Source organism: Nomascus leucogenys, chromosome 11 (assembly GCF_006542625.1).
Source record: "Nomascus leucogenys isolate Asia chromosome 11, Asia_NLE_v1, whole genome shotgun sequence".
NCBI lineage: Eukaryota > Metazoa > Chordata > Mammalia > Primates > Hylobatidae > Nomascus > Nomascus leucogenys.
The window spans coordinates 47449443-47468502 of record NC_044391.1 but is presented as its reverse complement, the minus strand read 5'-3'; the positions used below and the strand labels follow the sequence as shown (position 1 = coordinate 47468502).

Here is a 19060-nt window from a genome sequence, read left to right as displayed (position 1 = left end):
GGTTTAAAAAACAATAATAATGAGAATGAGTTGACTATGGTGTCAGAGGCTATGGACTGAGAATTTTCAAGTATTTTCACGAATATCTCGAGCAATTAAGAACAATATGGTGATGTAAAAGTATAGGAAGCTTCAGAAATGTTTTCAAACATACTACTTTTTTGGAAATATTCTCAAATGTGTGCTTATTGGGTATCTTCAAAGTTGTACTTTGTAAAGGTACAGCTTTACAAAGTGGTAGTCTTGGGATCCAAGGAAGGCAACCAGACTTATGAAACAGAAAACAGACTTGTGAAACAGACTTATGAAACAGGACACATAGGTTGTAGTCCCAGGTCTGCCCCTTCTAGCCTGCTGACCTTGGGTATGCCACTTGCCCAGTTCTCATTTTCCTAATCTGATAAATGGGGATGACAGTGTGTGCCCTGCCTACTGCAAAGTTTATTATTCCTTTTAACTTAGATAGCAAATGTGAAAATGTGTTTTTAAATATAGAGAGAATTATACAAATAATGTGTTGTAGTAGTAACCTTTTTGCTGATGTTCACAAGCACTTTAGTATTGAGACACTTTGGACGGTTTGCATTCCTGGTAAAGAGGTAGCATAACACTAGTCTCAGGTAATCCTGTCTTGGGGGAGCTCACCATCCCACAGGGAAGACGAGATAAGGAAATAAGTAGCTATAAACATCAGGGCATGCATCATATGAAGGCAGGAATTGTATTGCTAATGTATTCCTAGTGCTTGAAACCTGGTAGGCTCTCCTAATATTGATGGTATAATGTAATACAAGGTGAAAAGTCATATAAGTAAAATGCAATGGTAATTTTGAGAAAGGAGAGATTCTAAACCTGGCACATTGCCTGGATCATAATCATAGACAAATATATGATGAATTAATGCATAACAGTTGGGGGAGAGGTGCCATGCCCCGGAAAGCTACTTTGGTTAGCGTGCAGCAAGAAGTTGAAATCATATCAGATGCAAAATTTAGAATTAGCAGCAAAGGAAAAAATGGTTTTTAAATCTAGAAGACTCTAAATTACTCAAAGCCAAGTCCATGAAAATCAGAGAAAACAGTGAGGGTCAGAGGAGACGCCCTCTGGAATGGTGGTATACCTAAACCGATCATTTATTCACTGTTTTGGTTACAGTTGGATCTCACACAAGAGCAAGGTGTTGCTTATATTCAGATGTGTACCAGTAATACATGTACTGCAATGTTCTGTTTTAAATGTGGCAAGTGAAAGGACTCTGACCATGTCATCTTCTGTCTGTAGGAATAGATAATCTCTATGAGAGGGCGCTTCACATCCGCAAACTCCTCCTGACTTTGCCCAGGTCGGTCCTTATAGTGATGAGGTACCTCTTTGCCTTCCTTAATCAGTAAGTACCTGAATGCTCTGACAAAAGGCCCATCTGAATTCTTTGTTCTTGGATCCTGTAAAATATACATTGGGTTCCATTTATCAGCAGAGTCAGAGAAAAATGATTGAATATACATTGAAAAATGTACTGAAGGTACATTTTTCCTCAGCATATCAACGTCATTGATAAATGAAAGCCCTATCCCAGATGTAAAAACTGTGGCCACAAATGCAAAGATATTTAAATATTACTAAAAAAAAAAACTTTTCAGTGGAAAGTGTTATTCACTGCTTTTCAAACTTCCATCCAAAACTGTCATGAATGTTTTTGTCCAAATGATGTAAACTGGCTGTTCATTGCAGAAAATTTGTGACTTTTTAATATTGTAGTCGGGGATGGAAGAAAATCATAGATGGGAGCTATACACAGATCCAAAAAAGAATTTCTGCAAATTCACTGTAATGAGACCTTATCAAGAAGAAGATACCTCAAAACGTTCTCTTAAACAAAATAATAAATCTTTTAAATTACTACATTATTTTCAAAGAACTTTATTCTATTTCAGCAACTTGATTTTCAGCTATGCTACTTCCTTCTGTAAGGGTTCCGTTGTAAGAACAGCTTCCCCAAGTCCTGTCTAAGAGTCCCCTTGCTATTCAACATTTCAGTTAAGCAGCTAGAAATAAAGAAATGCAGGGGGAATCAACTTACTGAGTAAACTTGGGGAAATGCCTTCTCATGCTAGCATGGATTCTCCTTTCCTAAAATTTGGGTATTTTGTTTTCTCTATTTCATGAGACATTTGGAGTTCTCAAAAGCCACGGTGATTTATTACAATCCTGCTGACTAGTCCTGAAATCATATCCACTCAGCTTGACCCCAAGAGCCAAGTATCATACAATAGGGAAATGTTGGCAGAGAACCATACAGATGAGACTCTACTGCTGACCTCTGGTGCCTAAAACATTCACAAATGATAGTAGCAACCCCTTTGTACATTAATCACCACTGGAAATAAGCAGTATCTAGAGAGATAGGTTTAAACTATGTTTAGGCTAGACACTGCACAATTTTACCTTCAAGGAAACACAGTCACTCAGGCAGTTGTAAAAATCCAGAGGCTTGCCTGCCCCCCTACCACCATCACCACCACCATACCCCAGGATGGAGTACCTTGCGTTCCTGCGGGCCCCCTCCATACCATTCCTACCAAATCTTCCTGACACACCTGAACAAAATGCATTGTAAGCTAATAATCCATAATGGACTAGGAAAGCAGTCTATTAATTAAGAAAGTTCTCAAAACCTGAACCTAACCCATCATGCATCTCAAAAGAATGGCAAATGCACCATGGGCGTTGCTGGCATGGCTTCCAGTTGTTCTACCCAGAGGCCCCCTGGCTGGGTGCACCTGCCTTCTTGCAGACACAAGGGCCCAGCCTCTAGGGCAGCATGCTTGGGATGGGGATTATGAAAAGAGAGATTAGCTATTATTTTTTACTGCAAAATCAAAACTTGGAAATAACATTTTTACATCAAGTTTTTGTTTGCAAGCCCACACTAAAGACCCAGAAAGATTAACTGTGACTGTCTCCACTGAGCTGAAGTATGTCTTTTGGAAATTAGGCCATTCTTACTCAGAATCTCCATTTTCAAGATGATCTGTAACATGATCATTTACTGTTATTGTGATTTTTTAAAAATATTGTGTTTGAAAAATGGCAGAAGGGAAAGACATATGTTAGCTGTGGAAATTATGCTTTTGTATTTTCTACTTCCTAGACTATCTTATTTCCAAAAAAAGGGTAAAGTATCATGTCATGTGGTATCTCAGTTTCTTTGTATCTGTCATCATCTCACAAAGGTAGTTGAGTCTCCTTTTTCTCCTTCCATTTGTCATATGTTCACCTGGATTTTACATTTCCTTTCAAGATTGACATTCTATACACTGAAAGATAACATATCTAAACTCTCCCTAGAACAGGGAGCATAGCAACAAAGAGCTGGCCTAGTTTGAGTCACTGTGAAAATATTTCACAAATACCCATTGAGTAGAATGTAGAAATTAGTACTAGACAACTGGAAATCTCCCCCACAGTTTGCAAGCCTTGTACAGGATAAGAGAATTGAGGATTCTTTTCCCCTTTTCTTGTATTTATAATGGCTTTTGTGACACTGGTTGTCACCTAATGTTGAATGTCTTGCCCAAAAGCAGATTATAAAGCCTGGAGCTATTTGCTCCTTTCAATAGTTACAAAGAAAAGGTTCTTTGTTTTCTTCTAGGCTTTCCCCAAGATTATAGGAGAAAACTAAAAATCTGAGATAGATTTGAGTGGGGAGAAGACAATTTTAAAGACATCCATGAAGCTTTATGGAAATCCTTACTGTGTATCCCAAATTCACTTGAGGAGCATTTAGAGCCTGACAGTCATATTTGCAAATAAAACTCATTTACGTGATCCTGGTCTCCATTGTAGTGAATGTTATATTAAACCCCCTCCTGACTTTGAAAAATGCTACTTATTTAAGCAGATAGGACTTAGAATCCCCTCTCAATTTCTACTTAGTTAAGGTCATAAGTCGTTGCACTTTCTTTGGAGTTTGCTGAGCCAACTTAAAGTTGAAGTATCTTATTAAAGTATTGAAGTACCTAACTCCTTTCTTGTTTCCTTTTTTAGTCTATCACAGTACAGCGATGAGAATATGATGGACCCTTATAACCTGGCCATTTGCTTTGGCCCAACATTGATGCCTGTCCCAGAAATACAGGATCAAGTGTCTTGCCAGGCACATGTGAATGAAATTATCAAAACCATCATCATCCACCATGAGACTATTTTCCCAGATGCTAAAGAGCTGGATGGCCCTGTTTATGAGAAATGTATGGCTGGAGATGACTACTGGTAAGTCTAAAAATTTTAGTCCCCCTCTCCCACTGAAAATTATGGAAATATAGCTATCAATTTGCTTAGAAGAGTTTCCCATAAGCCACCAATGCTTCCAACTTAAAAGGAAGAAGCAGTAAAACTTGAGATAAATTTTTAGAATACTAAGACCCATGGAAACTCATATTCATCCCTCTCTTTTCTCCAAGGACACTTATCTTTCAAATAAATCTACCCTATCATGATTTTTGTAGAGAAAAAGGGTTTTGATGTTATGTAGAGCTATATTAACCTTTATCATTACATTAAATCAAGAAAAGATAACAGATTGACATTTTATTTTTCAGTCTAAATCAAAGGTTTTGTTTTCATATAAAGTGTTTTTAAATTCTCATTTTAAAGGAGCCCTGTCAACCAAATGTATTTTCATTCTTAACTTTTCATTTTCACTCTTACTAATGAATATAATTCTAGCTATAATTATAGTTAGACCTTTAGATCATTTTGAGCAAATTTATTATATTAGTATATTTTTGGGATAAAATTTTTAGCATGGCAATATTGCCTCCCATTCCATCCATGTTGCTGCAAATGACAGGATCTCATTCTTTTTATGGCTGAATAATATTCCATTGTGTAGATGTACCATAATTTCTTTAATCCATTCATTCATTGTTAGACACTTAGGTTGTTTTCACATCTTGGCTATTGTGACTAATGCTACAATAAATATGGGAGTGTAGCTATCTCTTCAATATACTGATTTCCTTTCTTTTGGATGTATACCTAGCAGTGAAGGTCATTATGTTAAGTGAAATAAGCCAGGCAGGAAAGACAAATATCACATGTTCTTACTCATATATGGAGCTAAAAAAGTGTATCTCATAGAGTTAGAGAGTAGAATGATGGTTACCAAAGGCTAGGAAGGGAAAGGGAATAGAAAGGATGAAAAGAAGTTGGTTAAGGGCTATAAAAATAAGTTAGGTAGAAGGAATAAGCCAGGTGCAGTGGCTTGCACCTGTAGTCCCAGATACTTGAGAAGCTGAGGCTGGAAGATCATCTGAGCCCAGGAGTTTAAGGCTGCAGTGAGCTCTGATCACACCACTGCATTCCAGCCTGAGCAACACAACAAGACCCTGTCTCTAAAAAAGAAAAAAAAAGGCTGGGCGCAGTGGCTCACGCCTATAATCCCAGCACTTTGGGAGGCTGAGGCAGGCAGATCACTTGAGATCAGAAGTTCGAGACCAGCCTGGCCAACATGGTGAAACCCCGTCTCTACTAAAAATACAAAAATTAGCCAGGCATGGTGGTACGTGCCTGTGGTCCCAGCTACTCCGGAGGCTGAGTCAGGGGAATCGCTTGAACATGGGAGGCAGAGGTTGCAGTGAGCCGAGATCGCGCCACTGCACTCCAGCCTGGGTGTCAGAGCAAGACTGTCTCAAAAAAATAAAAAATTTAGAAGGAATAAGCTTTAGTATTCAGTAGTACAGTAGGAAAATTATAGCTAACAATAATGTATTGTATATTTCAAAACAGAAGAATTGTAAGGTTCCCAACATGAAGAAAAAAATAAATGTTTGAGGTGATGGATATCCCAGTTACCCAGATTTGATCATTACACATTGTATATGGGTATCAAAATATCACATGTACCCCTAAAATATGTACAACTATCATATATCAATTTAAAAAATAGCAAAGAAAGAAACTTCAATTTCTTAAACCCCTATTACATCTCAGCTGCTTAGTGCACATGACCTCTTTTATTTAGCATGACCACTCTACCAAGTAAGTTAGGAAAGGCCAAGGAGCCTTCCAATGCTTAGTAGTAAATCGAGGTTAGGTGTGTGTGATTCCAAAGCATACCTGAGTCTTCTTACTCAGCATCCTCCCTGCCCAACTCAGAAACTGCCCTGTGCAGCTAGGATTCAAGAGCAGCTGGAAATAGGTTTGTCTAAATCCCTTATTCTGGACCCTGTTCACAACACTTTCTTTCTCATTTTCTTACCAAAGATTAAGTAGAAGTGGAATGAGTAGCTGAAAGATAGTTAAATAATTGAAAGTACTTTTTTTTTTTACTTGAATCATAGTATGGTCATATGCCTTAAGAAAACTGAGTTGACTATTTCCAGAAGTACTGTTTTCTAAATTAAGAACGAAACATACTAGATTCCAGTTCTGTAGTATATTCACCAACTTTACACATGAAGTTCAATTCAAAATATTTACTTGAGTACTTACTATGGGCAAGATACTGACTGAGCTTGGCTCTGGGAAAGTAAATGAATGCAACTCAACCCTGCTGAGATACACGATTTTATTTTCACCATTGTATTTGTTTTAAGGCCAGTACCAAAGGTCTGGTTAGCTTTTTATTTTTTTTATTTTTTTGGAAACAGCATTTCACTGTGTTGCCAGGCTAGAGTGCTGTGGCAGAATCTTGACTCACTGTACTCCCACTGCAACCTCTGCCTCCCAGGTTCAAGCAATTATCCTGCCTCAGCCTCCCAAGTAGATGGGATTACAGGCGTCCGCCACCATACCCAGCTAATTTTCGTATTTTTAGCAGAGACAGGGTTTCACCAGGTTGGCCAGGCTGGTCTCAAGTTCCTGACCTCAGGTGATCCGCCCACCTTGACCTCCCAAAGTGCTGGGATTACAGGCGTGAGCCACCGTGCCTGGCCTGGTTAGCATTTTTAAATATTAGGGCTACATCAGTAAGCTCTGCTGTCTTGTTCATTTTATAAAAGAGCAAGTTTGTAGATGTCTGGTCAATATTATTTGATATATTATATTCTAGGACATTTTGTGATTGCTACTTTTTCCAAACAGAGTAAAGGTCCTGTGATAGTCTTGCAGCCAGTAACGTGTGCTTGATGATGTCTATCTTTTTCTATGGGTATTGCTCATTTTAAACAGGAAGTCAACAGTGTAGTCGTTATACTTGTCCCCCAACATCAGAAATGTAAATGGGTTTTTACAGTAATAGTAGGTTTATATTTGTGGCCCATGTATTCCATTTATCAGCACACATTTGAGGATTGGTGGTGACAGTGTTAAGGGATAAGTTTTAAAAGAGGATAAAATCATGATTCTCATACAGATATGCAATGAACATGTGTCAAGAAAAGATGGTAAAGCTGCTACAAGCAGTTCAAAGGAGACATCAGAGAACCACCAATTTATATGTAGTAAAGGAATAGCAAAATGAATTTGTAAAAACTGGTCTATCCATAGGGCAATAATCATATTCTACCAGAATTCAACTAACTTGTATTGCTGTGGATAAGAATTACTTACAATGCTATCCATTTTTTACAAGTTAACTTCCGTCTTTATAGAGTTAAAAAAAAAACCTAGTCAAAGATGATGTATATATCTAATATATATTCCCATAGGACAGCATAATCAATGGAGGTGCCAGGATTCCATTGACAGACCTATCCAATTACTCTTTTGCCCTTATAGAGTCTTATAGTTTTCATTACAGTAGCAATTGCTCATTATTAAAATTCTATCAGGCTGAGCGTGGTGGCTCACACCTGTAATCCTGGCACTTTGGGAGGCCAAGGCAGGAGGATCAGTTAAGCCCAGGAGTTTGAGACCAGCCCAGCAAAATAATAAGACCCTCATCTTTACAAAAAAATTAAAAATTAGCCAGATGTGGTGGTGCACACCTGTTGTCCCAGCTACTTGGGAGGCTGAAGTGGGAGGATCACTTGAGCCTGAGGCAGAGGTTTCAGTGAGCCAAGATCACACCACTGCACTCCAGCCTAGGCAGCAGTGCAAGACCCTGTCTCAAAAAAATTTTTGTCTATTTTAATTTTGTATGAATTTCCATTTGTATTCTACAGTGACAGCCCATACAGTGAGCATGGTACATTGGAGGAAGTGGACCAAGATGCTGGTACAGAGCCCCACACAAGCGAAGATGGTATGCTCTGCCCTTATGCTATTATAAAACCAGTCTTTATATCCCTATTGTAAACAATTGCTTGTATTAAAATTTTAGAGGCAAAGCACAGTGGCTCCCACCTATAATCCCAGCACTTTGGGAAGCCAAGGTTGGAGGATCACTTGAGCCCAGGAGTTCAACACCAGCCTGTGCAACATAGTGAGATCCCATCTCTACAAAAAAATATGAAAAATTAGTCAGGCGTGGTGATGTGCACCTGTGGTCCCAGCTACTCAGGAGGGTGAGGTGGGAGGATTGCGTGAGCCCAGGAGTCCGAGGCTACAGTGAACTAGGATAGCGCCACTGCCCTCCAGGCTGGGCAACAGAACAGACCCCATCTCAAAAAAAAAAAAACTAGTAGATTAAAAAAATTCATAAAATATGTGTAAGGTATAAAAAATAACATTACAATGAAAACCAATGGAACCACCACCAAGCTTAAGAAAAAAGACTTATTGTTTCCTTTGCACTTCCGTGATCCGACTGCTTTACTTACCCCCTCAGGAGTAACCACTGTGTTTGTGTTTTTAAATAGTTTCTTGTTTCCTTTTCTATTTTCTTAAATCTTCTATAAATGGGATCATACTGTATATATTTTTTGTGAGTTTTTTCTACTCAGTATTATGTTCCTGATGTTCATCTGTGCAGTTGCTTGCAGTTTGAACTGTTTATTTTACCACTGTATAATATTCCATTGTATGTATCTATTCCGTTCTTGATGAATATGTGAGGTATTTTCTACTTGTTGCTATTAAGAACAATGCTACTATGCACCGTTAGGACATTTTGAACATGTCTCCTACTGAAAATGTACAGGAGTTCTTCTAGGATGTATGCCTAGGAGTAACTGTGTCTTCAGCTTTACTCTATACTGTCAAACCATTTTTATGAAGACAGTTGCTACTTACAGTTCCCCAGAGAACGGGGCATGCCATGCTATGGGAGGCTACCTGGGGAAGCATCAGGAGGCAGAGGGAGAGTGAAGACCTTGGTGTGCTTTCCACAGGAAGGAATGGGTGAGGCAGGGTATGCAGCTTTAGGGTTGCCTAGTTGGAATAATTTCAGCAGGCTCTGGGGCATTAGGGGATGTCCCAAGTTGTCTGGTACCTGGCCCTGGGGTGCTGAGAATAGGGCAGCAGTGGCCTGGAGTGGGAAAGCCTGATAATCAGGGTGGTGGGGTGTTGGCTCCAATGGGCAGGTTGGTGTTTGAAAAGTTTGCTTGTGGGTGAGTTGTTGACTATCTTCAGAAATCGGCTAACCCTAGAGGGACTGTCCCTCCAAGGTCAGCAAGGCCCAAGATGTCAAAAGATAAAAGACATGGTTGATAATGTGTTTATTTATCTTTTGTAAAATTCCTATCAAGTCTTTTGCCCATTTTTCTATTGAGTTTTCTGGGCTCTTTTTGTTTGGTTTTGCTTGGTTTTGCATTTAGTTGTTTTTTTATTTGATTTGTAAGAGTTCTTTGTGGGTCCACATCAGGTCCTTTATTGGGTATATGCTTTGCAGATATCTTCCCCTGCTCTGTAGCTTTGTTTTTCAAATGCTTATTATGTCTTTTGCTAAACAGAAGATCTTAATTTTAAAGTAGTTAAATTTATCAGTCTTTTCCTTCATGGTAATTTTACTTCGCATCTCCTTTAAGAAATCCTTCTGTGTCTTGAGGTAATAAATAATTCTCCTATATTCTCTTATTTTATTTTATTTTGGTAAAAACACTTAAGTGTACAGTACCTCAGTGTTGACCGTAGGTACAGTGTTATACAGCAGATCTCTAGAGCTTGTTCACCTTGCTTGACTGAAACTTTATTCTCCCTTATTAGTAACTTCCCATTTCCCCCTCCCCCCAGCCTCTGGCAACTAGCATTCCACCCTTTGATTCTATGAATTGGATTCCTTTAGATACTCCATATAAGTGAACTTACAATATTTGTCTTTCTGTGCCTGGCTTATTTAACTTAGCAAAATGTCCTCCAGGTTCATCCATGATGTCACATATGTCGGGATTTCCTTCTTTTTACAATCTGAATAGAATGCCATTGTATTTACCTATATTTTCTTTATCCATTCATCTGTCCATCGACATTTAGGCCATTTCTACGTCTTGGCTATTGTGAATAGTGCTGAAATGAACATAGGAGTGCTCTTCAAGATCCTGATTTCAGTTATTTTGGATAAATACCCAGAAGTAGGATTGTTGGATCACATGGTAGTTCTATTTTTAAGTTTTTGAGGAATCTCTGTACTGTTTTCTAAAGCAGCTGTGCCATTTTGTGTTCCTACCAGCAGTGTACAAAGGTTTTAATTTCCCCACATCGTTGGCAACGCTTATCTTTTTGTTTTTGTTTTTTGTTTTTGAGACAGGGTCTCCCTCTGTCACCCAGGCTGGAGTGCAGTGGCATGATCTTGGCTCACTGCAGCCTGGACTTCCCAGGCTCCAGTGATCCTCCCACCTCAGCCTCCCAAGTAGCTGGGACTAGAGGCACATTCTGCCACACCCAGTTAATTTTTGGTAGAGATGGGGCTTTGCTGTGTTCCCCAGGCTGGTCTTGAAGTCCTGAGCTCAAGCCATTTACCTGCCTTGGCCTCCCAAAGTGCTGAGATTATAGGCATGAGCCATTGTGTCCAGCCAACACTTGTTATCTTTTGTTTGTTTTGTTTGTTTCCTAACACAGTGGGATAACCTCATATGTGGTTTTGATTTGCATTCTCCTGATGATTTAGTGATGTTCAGCATTTTAAAATATACCTGTTGGCTGTTTGTATGTCTTCTTTGGTGCCTTCTTTATTTATTTATTTAGAGACAGAGTCTGTCTGTCCTCCATGCTGGAGTGCAGTGGCATGATCTCAGCTCACTGCAACCTCCACATCCTGGGTTCAAGTGGTTCTCCTGCCTCAGCCTCCCGAGTAGCTGGGACTACAAGCATGGCTAATTTTTGTATTTTTAGTAGAGACAGCATTTCACATGTTGGTCAGGCTGGTCTCAAACTCCTGGCCTCAAGTGATCCACCCACCTCAGCCTCCAAAAGTGACGGGATAACAGGCATGAGCCACTGCATCTGGCCCCATATATTATTTTAAATCCTTTAAGGTTTTGCTTTTCACACAGAAGTCTTTATTCCACCAGCAATTTATTTGGGGGTATGGATATGTAATTGTCACAATTATCTCAGTATTAATTGTCCTTTCTCCACTGCTCTACATCTTTGTCATAAATGAAGTGTCTTCTTTGTGTGAATTTCCTCCTGGGCTCTATTCTTTTCTACTGGTCTACCTGTCTATCCCTATATCACTGTCCTAATTTTGATACCTTTTATAAATCTTAAGCGTTCATAAAGCAACACTTCTGCTTTGTAATAATTCTTGGCTCTTTGCAATTCCACTTAAATTTTAGACTCAGTTTTTCAAGTTCTTCAGACAAACAAAACCCTCTAAAGCCCAACTGGAGTTTTGATTGCCTTTGTATTAATTCTACATATATTAATATGGAGAGAATTGATATCTTTACAATATTCAAGATTCCAGTCTATGAACATATTTCCAGTTATTTAATGTCTCCCAAATAAACTTTTTATTCTTTCTCTGTAGAGATTTTTTTCATTTTCTAATTTAAGTTGAAGGCTTAACATTCATTTTCAACACTTTTTACTTTTTAATATAAACATTTAAAGCTGTCTGTTTTCTCTAGTACTTCTTTAGCTATATGCACAAATTCTTTTCTTTTTAACTCTTCAGCTGTAACTAATCTGCTTTAAGCATATCCATTGAATTTTTATTTTTAAATATTATTTCTTTCTTTTTTTTTTTTCTTTGGCAGAGTTTTGCTTTTTTTGTCCAGGCTGGAGTGCAATGGTGCAATCTCAGCTCACAGCAAACTCCGCCTCCCAAGTTCAAGTGATTCTCCTGCCTCAGCCTCCCAAGTACCTGGAATTACAGGTGCATGCCACCATGCCCAGCTAATTTTTGTATTTTTTAGAAGACATGGGGTTTCACCATGTTGGCCAGGTTGGTCTCAAACTCTTGACCTCAGGTAATCCACCCGCCTCAGCCTCCCAAAGTGCTGGGATTACAGGTGTGAGCCACCACGCCCAGCCTTTAAATATTATTTCTTTCTACAAGTTGTATTTGGTGTGCTTTTATATCTGCTGCTTGATCATTTTTTATAGTCTCTGGCTGTTTATTCATCAGTGCTTCCCATCAGAATATGTGTCTGATAATTTCCATATGTCTCCCCAAATTTGTTTTGTTGGCTCTCACTCATTGAGTCTTATTTTCCACTGTGTTTGTAAATTTTGTACAGATTTCTTGGAACTTTAGTCTCAGTGGAAGGTAGATTCTTCCAGAGAGGGTTTTCATGTACTTCTGCCTGGGTTACAACCAGCCTGGGACAACATTGAATTTTTGGCTTGAAGTTTTTCAAACCACCCAAGTAGTGCAAATTTAAACTGCAAACCTACCTGAGAACTGGAATGTGGATGGGATTCTCAGATGATTTGTGTCAAGGTTTAAGATAGGTTATTTCCTTAATGGGGGTGGAGGGCAGGGGAGATGGTTACAATCTATGGAGAGGTATTGAGAGCTACAAGGGGATAAGATTTCTAGAACTAGATGTTCTAGAACTGGAAGTGTAGAAAGTTCTAGAACACTAGAGTGAAGTTCACTCTGAAACTGAGGGTGTAATTCTCTGAGGAGGGGAAGAGGCTTAGATTCCCTAACACTGGGCAAGCCCTGGACTTAATCTCCTATGAAAAAGAATCTAAAAGCTTAAGGTGACCAGGCTAGAAAAATGCCCTCAAGGCAAAATCTGACTCATGTTCTAATGTTCTGCTTACCTCTCTGGGTTCCCACTTTCATTGCATTTTGGTCTTTAGTATTCTTTACTGTCTTGATAGCTTATTAATGCAATTACAAAGGTTGGTTGTTTGCTTTTAAATCCAGCATTTTTTGTTCATCCTAGCAGGAGGGTAATTAAGGTATCTAGTGTCCACTATCTGCTAAAAAAGAAAGCTGCTTTGTGTCTTTTTTTTTTTTTTTTTTTCTGTGAGACAGGGTTTCCACTCTGTTGCCCAGGCTGGAGTACAGTGGCACCATCTTGGCTCACTGCAGCCTCAACCTCCTGGGGCCAAGTGATCCTCCCACCTCAGCCTCCTGAGTAACTGGGACCATAGGCATGTACCACCACGCCTGGCTAATTTTGTATTTTTTGTAGAGACAGGGTTTCCCTATGTTGCCCAGGCTGGTCTCAAAACTCCTAGGCTCAAACGATCCTCCTGGGATCCAAAGTGCTGGGATTAGAGGCATGGGCCACCCACGCCCCGCCTTCCTTGTGTCTTTAAAAGTAAAATCAGTTGACATTTTCTGAACTTAATTTACAAGACATCCCTTAAAGTGAGAGCTTCTATTTCTGTAATGTTGTTCTTTTTTTATTTTTATTTTTTTTCTTTTTCTTTAGAGACAGGGCCTTCCTGTGTTGCCCAGGGTTGTTTCAAACTCCTGGCCTCAAGCAGTCCTCCTGCCTCAGCCTCCCAAAATGCTGGGATTACAGGCGTTAGCCACCATGCCCAGCCTGTGATGTTGCTTTTGAAAGTCTCTGAGTCCTCCTGAAACCATCCTTTCTTTTGAGTTTCTTTGTTTCTCACATGGCTTATTTCTTTTTCACTGCTGCCTTCTCTTAGGTGTTTGCCTGCTTTCCCCAGTAGCCAGAAAAGCCAGGACAAAGCCCAGCCATCTCTCTTCCCAAACATGAATCTCACCATCATGCCATCTGCCTTTTACCTCTTGACTATAAGACAGCTTTGCCGAGTGCTCTGTGTTTTAGATAACATTTTGACCATGTTCACCTGATTTTTCTGGAAAGAAAAACATTGCTTACAAAGGACAGATATTCTCACCCGCAACCAACCTCCAAAATCCTGTAACTAAATTAACTAGAATATCAATTATCCTTTGATTGCCGAGGTATTGTATTTTTTCTCTGTCATGGATCACTAGAGAGTAGCTTTTGTTTCTGAGAGACAGGCTATCACAGAACAAAACCATTCTCTGCAAGGACAGTGGGTAACAGATCTAGGAGAAAAAATGTCAGCAACAGCAAGGTCCCAAAGAGAAAGTGTGATCACATTTTATATAACGTTACAAGAAATGGAAATATAAGACTTGACAGCACCAGGCAGTCAGGGAATCAGCTGTGCTGAATTGTCTTCCCTTTTGCACAAAATTATATTACCCATGCAGGAAAACGAAGTGATCATGTTGCACTCTCACTATTATTGTTATTGATAGCAGCAGTAGCAGCATTCTGTGAAGTCTCTGCAGTACCTTGAAGTACTGTGAGGCTCTCTATATGAAAGAGGCATAGTGTACCGTGCCCTGAGATTGATTTGCTCTGCAATGACCAGACTAAGATGTGTGTAAATAGCTTATTGATTGACACTTGACTGTGAAATGGCTCTCACGGGAGTAGAAAGAGTAAAAATAATGAAATTGCTGAGAATTACTAGTTAATGTACTAGGACTGCCAATAAAATGTTCTGCTGATTTATCTGGTCATCCTGTCATAACCTGACCACATTTGAATAAATAAGCAGAGTCTGATAACCCTGTTGCTTGTTTCAAAAAAATAATAAAGCCAGGCGCAGAGGCTCACGCCTGTAATCTCAGCACTTTGGGAGGCCAAGGCGGACAGATCACGAGGTCAAGAGATCGAGACCATCCTGGCCAACATGGTGAAACCCCATTGCTACTAAAAATACAAAAATGATCGGGGCATGGTGCCACGTGCCTGCAGTCCCAGCTACTCGAGAGCCTGAGGCATGAGAATCGCTTGAACCCGGGAGGCAGAGGTTGTGGTGAGCCAAGATCACGCCACTGCACTCCAGCCTGGCAACAGAGCAAGAATCTGTCTCAAAATAAAATAAAATAAAATAAAATAATAATAAGAGGAGATGATCCTAGAAGTCGTGATTGTGCAATTATAATAAAATATGTATAAATCTGTTGAATAGTCTTAACTATGTTGAATGGCCAGCATTGACAGTGTGTGATTGAATGTCATTAAAGAACATTAATGGTTCTGTATTTCTGTAACATAAGTATATGTAGACTGTATACTGTATCATGTGCTGGTATCTTTTAATTTTTTTAAGTAAAGCCAAATACAAATATGTGGGTGTGTTCACACAGGAATTTGCAAATTACATGTCCTGAAGTTCTTGTAAATAAATTAGCATGCCACGTCTGTAGTCCTAGCTACTTAGGAAGTTAAGGTGGGAGGATCAATTGAGCCCAGGAGTTTGGGGTTACAGTGAGCAATGATTGTGCTACTATATCCGGCATGGCTGACAAAATGAGACCCTGTCTCAAAAAAGACAAAAACTAGCATGTCTTCGTTCTTCCATGGGGTGTTTATTTCTTTTTCATAGGAATAACTGGGGTACATATTTGGGTATTTGTCATCTCAAGTCAACCAGGATTTATTCTTTAAGTTTTGAACCATAATGAGATCATTCCCTTTAAATGTAAAGTTATAGTCCCTCCTCTATGAAGCAGACACATAGATGTTTAATAAAGCTGCTATTTATATTGTTTTGGTAAAATATAATTTGGGGGGATATCAGAGTGTTAACATATAATCTAAAAGTTTTATTCAATTGCTAAAGGATTTATTTATTTATTTATTTATTTATATACATAGAAATGAGGTCTCACTGTGTTGCCCAGACTGGTCTCGAACTCCTGGGCAACACAGTGATCCTCCTGCCTCGGCCTCCCAAAGTGCTGGTATTACAGGCGAGAGCCACCATGCCCAGCCACTAAAAGATTTAAACTGGTGTTTTAAACGTTATCCTTACAACTAATTTGTTGGGAAGCCTACTGTGCAGATTATAGTGTTGTGGCTCTGCAATACAAAATATTATTCACCTCAAACATTATCCACTAGAGGCCAGGCACCTATAATCCCAGCACTTTGGGAGGCCATGGCTGGAGGATTGCTATGTTGCCCAGGAGTTCGAGACCAGCCTTGGCAATGTAGCAAGACCCTGTCACTATTTAAAAGAAAAAAAATTATCTAAAGCAAAAAGAAGGGGTATTTTTCTTTGTCTTTATTTAAAATGTTTGGCTGAAATTTGACCAGGGCCTTTATATAATAAGGTGAAGCCTAAGCTTTTTAATATGTTTGTTGGTTTTTATGCTTTTGCCTTCTATGTCCCAGGGAATTTTGAATATATCAAATGAGAAAGAAGCCCAACTGTTTGTCCAAGAATTTCTCATGCAATATTACAAGTACAATGGCTATTGCAGTAAATTTTGGAAAAATAAACTCTTTTAAATGGGAAGGTTTGCTACCAAATAGAAGACAACTTCCTGGGCAATTTTCAAGATAGGCAGGTTTTAATTTCTTCTGTGTACACATATTCTAGAGTATTTGGAAATGAATACATGCTCAGTTTTTAGCAAATGATGTATTGTTCATTGCATAGGCATATTCCTATAAGCATATGCCCCTTGCCTTGGCCCCTTTTTGTCCTGTTTATTATTGAAGAGAAGTTTACTCACCTTTGTTGATTACAAGGCTAAGGATGAGGTATTTGTGGGAGAGAGGAGCAAAGATCATAAGGCCTCAAATTGAGGAGCTTCTTGCAATAAGATAAATCACAAGGAAACACCTCTTTGGTTGCTGAGTTTGTCCTCCTGTTTGCCTTCAATATTTGTGGTCCGAATTAGATCAGAACTGAATTCCAATTGTAAGCCTAGCAGTTGATATCTTTTTTTTCTAACTTATTATTTTGAAATCATTGTAGATTCACAAGCTGTTGTAAAAAAAATACAGAGAGATCTCGTATACCTTCTGCCAGTTTCTGTCAATGGTGATATCTTACAAAACTGTAATATCATTTCACAAGCAGGAAATTGAGTGATACAAACCATTCACTATATAAATGTTTCAGCAGCTTTACATGCACTCCTTTGTGTGTGTGTTTACTTAGATCTGTACAGTTTTATCACATGTATAGCTTTGTGTGACCACAACCCATAGTCAAGATAACAAACGGTTCCATTACAAGGAACCCTTGTGCTACCCTTTATAGCCACGGCCACTTCCCTCCATCACCTTCCCATCCCCAACCTCTGGCAACCACTAATATATTCTCCATCTCTATAATTATGTCATTTGAAGAATGCTGTATCAATGGAATTGTATGGTATGCAATCTTTTGAGATTGGCTTTTTTCGCTCACCATCATTCCCTTGAATATCTTTTGATCTCAAGAAAAATAAAAATTTTGAATCCGTTTTTTTAATTTGGACAGAGGGCAATGTAAAGCATATTTGTTTCATGGTTAAGATCCAAAATTTGTTACTGATGCTAGAGAAAAAAATCGGGATGACCGTCAGTGTTAGTTTGAAGATTTGATGGTGCCAGAGGGCACATGGGGAAATTAAAGGTATTCACATACTATTTATTGTGATTTTACTTGACTTTTCCTTAAATAAGCCGGTAAAGCATAACTTCCTAATGTTCTGAGATGGTGATTTTTTTCCATGTTATAAATGGTATTAACATGTTACAAGGAAATTCCCTCAGTGTCATCTATCAATGTCAAAATCATATTGAAGCAATTGTGGAGGATATTACAATGCAAGGAGAGATTTTATATATCCTATTGCAAAGTTTAAAGTTTTTTTTTTGACTGTCATTATATCTCTAGTAAGAGGCTGTGGAAATGAAAATCTAATGTTCAGTTTTTCTTTGCCTGAAAAACTGATGACGGCAAGAGAATGTTTTTCAGTATCTTTTTAAATAGCCTCTATTTTCTCCTGCCTTGATAATGTGTTGATGACTGTTCAGTCTAGATATTAAAATGGTCTTGATTATTTGAAGCCTCATAGAGCCCTCACAGATAGGATATCATGCCTTCCTAATAACCCTGTTTCTCGCTGTTTTCTGGTGTGTTCATTGTAGAATGTGAGCCAATAGAAGCAATAGCCAAGTTTGACTATGTTGGGCGGTCCGCCAGAGAACTATCCTTCAAGAAGGGTGCCTCCCTGCTGCTGTATCACCGTGCATCTGAGGACTGGTGGGAAGGCAGGCACAACGGGATTGACGGGCTGGTGCCTCACCAGTATATAGTGGTGCAGGATATGTGAGTAGTCTCAACTTTGATTGCCTGAGCGTTCCCAGTAGAGGACTCCAGCCATTGTTCTTAAACTGACCTTGGTCTTGTGAGAAAAGAGCAGAAGGGATTACAGAGATAAAACTTCAGAGCTAGGCACAGTTCCTTACCTTGCCAGTGGCTCTTTGCTAACTAAGTCAGGGCCCAGGAGGTTTGGAGCAAGAACTCAGGGGAGACATCTTCTGAAGCTTTCAGATTGTTAGAAAAATAACCTATGCATAGAATGGCGTTAAGAGCTGAAGTGACATTGGTAATTCCAAAAACAGCAGTGCTCTTCTCTTGATGTCTGTTTACCGTTTCAATTCCAGATTCCCCAGAGGAAAGACACTGACCTAAAGTCAGAGGGAATCATTGCTATGCTGTTTTTTGTTTTGTTTTGTTTTTTGCTGAGGAGAAAGCTCTAATTTCAAAAGTATTTAAAGACATGGGAAGATAGTCATAACATATTAAGTGAAAGAAACAGGTTGCAAAATAATGTGTAGTCCAAAAGTAGCTTTTTAAGGAAAAGACAAATATAGCACACAAAAGGTATACAGTGGCTGAATGATTCAGCCTAATTTCAGAAATGTTAAAATGTGTATCTCGGAAGCCAAGAAATGTGTGTATATACAGACACGTCATATATATCTGAAATATCTACATATAAATATATTCATATATAAAATAAATTTGCATAAAT

At 38.9% G+C, this 19060-nt stretch overlaps 1 protein-coding gene across 2 annotated transcripts in view; it reads left to right on the top strand.

The window, feature by feature from the left end:
- Positions 1 to 19060, top strand: part of SRGAP1 (SLIT-ROBO Rho GTPase activating protein 1) — a 307235-nt gene that overhangs the window by 273988 nt on the left and 14187 nt on the right. For both annotated transcript variants that reach the window (XM_012510512.2, XM_003252727.4), the window contains exons 16-19: positions 1282 to 1387; positions 4048 to 4272; positions 8109 to 8188; positions 18171 to 18351. In XM_012510512.2, coding sequence (XP_012365966.2) covers positions 1282 to 1387; positions 4048 to 4272; positions 8109 to 8188; positions 18171 to 18351 — 592 coding nt within the window. The remainder of the gene's footprint in view (positions 1 to 1281; positions 1388 to 4047; positions 4273 to 8108; positions 8189 to 18170; positions 18352 to 19060) is intronic.